The sequence below is a fragment of the Triticum aestivum genome, chromosome 6A (assembly GCF_018294505.1).
Source record: "Triticum aestivum cultivar Chinese Spring chromosome 6A, IWGSC CS RefSeq v2.1, whole genome shotgun sequence".
NCBI classification, from domain to species: Eukaryota; Viridiplantae; Streptophyta; class Magnoliopsida; order Poales; family Poaceae; genus Triticum; species Triticum aestivum.
Window position 1 is genome coordinate 270,819,472 of NC_057809.1, and position 4,067 is coordinate 270,823,538.

Below are 4,067 nucleotides of genomic sequence, written 5' to 3' on the forward strand. Positions count from 1 at the left end.
TCTCTTGGCGATACCTTGCTTCTCTGGCTTGGCCTTAGTCTCTCTGAGCTGCATGCTGGTTCTTCGTATCTCTTGACTTCTTGTATCCTGGCTTGGGTTGGTGCTTCAATCTTGCTCTCGTGCCTATGCACAGTTTGGGCAATAGACCTAGGGTTTGTTGCACTAACACCGCAAGGTCACGTTCTTCATCGAAAGCGTCAAGTGCGTTCTGTCGTGCTATCTCATTATCAGTTTCAACATAAGCCTCCACTCGGGGTGTGTCATGATGGATATCACTTCGGAGAACCACCTCTGCACCATAGACCATGAAGAAAGGCATATAGATTGTGGACCTGTTGGGGGTAGTATTGATACTCCAAAGTACTGAAGGTACTCCCTCCGTCCGGGAAAAGTTGTCTTCGTGGCAATTTTATGAAAACCTCCTCAGTGTATTCCCGACAAACGACACACTCCCCCACCTCCGCTCCTCTCCCCGCCGGTTCCCCTGCTTGTCTCCTCCCTTGCCGGAGCCCTCTGCTCGGCTCCCCAAGAAGTTGTTGCTGGCGTCGCCGGAGATTCCCCGCGCGAGAAGATCCCTGTTGTGCTCCCCATCCTTGCTCCCCTCCTCCTCCACCGCGTTGCTTCCCCGGCAAGGAGAAGCATCGATTTTTCCGACCTCCTCCGACAGAAGCCGCACCTGCCCTGCTCCACCACCGCCACAGCTTGCCGCCGCCGTAACTGCCTCCTCCGTGGCTCTCTCCTGCTCGCGCAGCTCCAGCTTGCCTTCCTCCCCTAGCTTCCCTAGTGACCGCCGTGCTCTGCTCCGGCTGCTTCAGATCCGGCATTGGCAAGGCTGATATGGTGGCTGCGAGGCTAGACGGCAGGAGACGTAACCGACGAGCCCGACGACAGCAAGCTTGATGGCGAGCTCGACGTCGGCGGAGACGTCTTCTGTACTGCAAGCTCCACCATCCCTGCACATACTGTACTACGAGCTCGACGATGGTGGTGGCGTCTTCTTGGCAGGTTAAGCCTCCCTCCTTCAATTCCCCTCCATGATTTATGTGTCAAAACTGATTTTTTTACTGAAATTTGCTGCTTGTGACATTTGCTTAAGACTGCGAGGATCACACTTGTTTCTTCAGTTAGCAAAACCTGGTAGACAAATCTCACTAGGCCATTTGTTTCATGATGTGGCAAGTAATTTAGTCATTGTTTCAGACTGCAATCAAGTCTTCTGTCATTGTTTCAAAATTCTTCAGACTGCTAGATTCAAGTTCTGCTATAACTGAAAAAAGGGACATAACCACACCTGAATAATTTTCGAGTTCAGAACCAAACATTTTATCATCCTACTTCTAGGAATTTTTCTTGATGAACCTGAGATTTATTGGTAAGGGTATTCACTAGTCTACTAAGTCCAGGGTATCAGTAGCATTTTCTTATTCTTTGGCAAGCCTTTTTCTTGGTTGCGCGGTTAACTGATCTTGTTAACATGTTAACTGAATTTTGCAAGGAAAATTAAACTTTGCGTTGTTGGACTGACAGGAGTAGAAAATTTGGAGTACACAGTGTACTGAGTTCTCTTACTCCATCAAATTACTCTTGGCTGTAGCTCCCATACAAAATTAAAGGATCGGAATTACTATTGCAAATAAATTTCTGATGTTTGAAAACATCACAATTTTTGAAAAATGCCCATGGGTACAATGTAGGTGTAGTAGGTTTTTGCCTATTTGCAAGTTTGGCATATCTTGCATGGGTTCAGGTACATCAGCATGTTGTTTCTATACCAGTAAGCTGGCGTCAACCAAATACTTCTATTATTCAAATAAATCCAAATACTTCTATACTTTCTTTTCCTATCCTTTCTCATTGAACACATGACACAATACATACACATGACACAAAGCCATACACATGACACAAGACATACACATGACACAAAGCCATACACATGACACAAGACATACACATGACACATGACACATCACATACTCCTATCCTTTCTTTTCCTTTTCCCTTTCCCTTTCTTTTTGAGCTTTCTCTATCTACTCATTTCCTTGTTCAATAATGGCCTTGGTGTCAGTAATTAGCTCCGGACTGCAGTATACACCGGTTATTTCCTCTCCAGCATTTGTAGATGGTCCTTGTGTAGATGCGGCAGCTTATAGTTGTTTCCTCCTTGATCTTTCATCACTTCCACCATGACTGATTGCAACGTCATAAAGCTTTTGAATAGCTTATGGGGATCGTAGTTCTCAAACTCCTCCTCTACACCCTGTACTAGTTCCTGTATATTCATAGGTGCTCTGTAGTCGGTTAGGGATTGGAGGGAGCAGTGGAAACAAAGATCCAGAACATTGAGCTCAGGGCTGTTTGGTGGTTGTTGCAATAATCGAATATCCAGATCTGTCTGTGCCACGGCTTCTAGAAAACCAGCATCATTAGGGAGGACATGTGGTGTTGCATTATCTTGTTGAACAAAGATCGTTGTGTCATCGTCACCGTCCGGCCATTTGTCTTGAATGGCAGGGATTACTTTATTGATCAAGTAATCTCTGCACACAGGTCTAGTAACTTTGACCGGCTTCAACTCTATTGTCCCTCTATCTCTATTCTGGCTTGTTCGTCATGCCTCGGTCTGTACCACGAACGGCCAAATGCCAAGTTTCCCATCAAATATCATCTCCCCATCTTCATTGTAGCGAGGTTTGGCTACATCTGTTAGAAACATTACCGTCCCAATGCTATGAGTATTGTGCATAGTTCGGTTTGGTTCTTCTTCTCCAGGCAGTACGTAGTAGCTACTCTTCACTCGGGTCATGTAATACCATTTCTTGTCGATGTGGACCATATTTTCATTGGCTTGAAACTGGGCCAAGGACTTGATATCCATCTTTCATCCATCATGGATAGGCAGAACTTTAGTCTCGCTATCTTGTTCTGTGGCTTGAGGGTGGGTTTGATGGTGCTTGTGATGCGTTTCAGCTCTTGCAATTGAAATCTGTCATGTAGGGTTGATCGGGGCACACCTAAACACCTTGCTAGATACCGGATTGTTCTTCTTTTGTTCAAGGGGATTGTGGCTATTCTCGACAGATCTAGTTCTTTTCTCTTCCTACCACTTTTGTTCTTCTTGCTTGAAACATCAACTTCTTGGCCTGCTGCAAGTTGTCGTTTGGCTAGATTCCATATTCTTGTAATTGTTCGCAGGTGAACATTCAGCATCGTCGCAATGAGCACCTTGTCATACACGTGAACCTGTCCATCTCTAAGCCCGATTACTCGCAGAGCAAAGTAAACACCATGTCTCTCCTTGTCTGTCAAGTCCTTGCCTCTTGGATTGCCATGTGCATCAGCTTCTTCCAATTCTGCATCTTCTTGTGCCTCTTGAGCTTCTTCCAATTCTGCATCTCCTTGTGCCTCTTGAGCTTCTTCCAATTCTGCATCTCCTTGTGCCTCTTGAGCTTCTTCCAATTCTGCATCTCCTTGTGCCTCTTCAGCTTCCTCCTCTTCAGGAAACCAATTCAATTCAATGTCTTCATCCTCATCTTCCGGCATCAAGTTCAAATCAATAGCATCACCTTGTTGAGCTTGTTCTTCTTGTTGAGCTTCGTCCTCATCTTCCGGCATCAAGTTCAAATCAATAGCATCACCCTACTGAGCTTGTTCTTCTTCTTGAGCTTCGTCCTCCTCTTCCGGCATCAAATTCAAATCCATAGTTGTGTGCTCCTATCTGATCTCATAACAAGAGTATACAAAAGATGAATGGTGAGCATATAATCATAACAAGAAAACCATGAAGAATCCTAGACAAAAAGCAAAGAAACCAAGAAAGAGAAAAGTAGATATTAAAAGTACTCCTTGTTCATAAGCAACTACAGGTCCTACTACATCTCTCTTTTTTGCAGGGACCAGGGCAGGAATTAAAAAGCAAACAAAAGCAGGGGCCATGAGTACATCTCAACTTTTACTGTATTTCTTGTTGACAACTAGTGCAGGTACACATTTTGAATATTGAAATTATCTTCTGTTAGTAGACCATGGCAGTAGTTATAGAACTATGAATATCTATTACTCCCTCT

General features: G+C 44.7%; 1 protein-coding gene across 1 annotated transcript; it reads right to left on the bottom strand.

Annotated features, from left to right (window-relative positions):
- Positions 1-409: 409 nt before the first annotated feature.
- Positions 410-3,662, bottom strand: LOC123129591 (uncharacterized). Its single transcript, XM_044549696.1, has 3 exons — positions 3,478-3,662; positions 3,035-3,441; positions 410-806 (listed from the first exon to the last, which is right to left on the bottom strand). The coding sequence occupies exons 1-3, from the start codon at positions 3,613-3,615 to the stop codon at positions 410-412; spliced, it is 942 nt and encodes a 313-aa protein (XP_044405631.1). The 5' UTR covers positions 3,616-3,662.
- Positions 3,663-4,067: the final 405 nt, after the last annotated feature.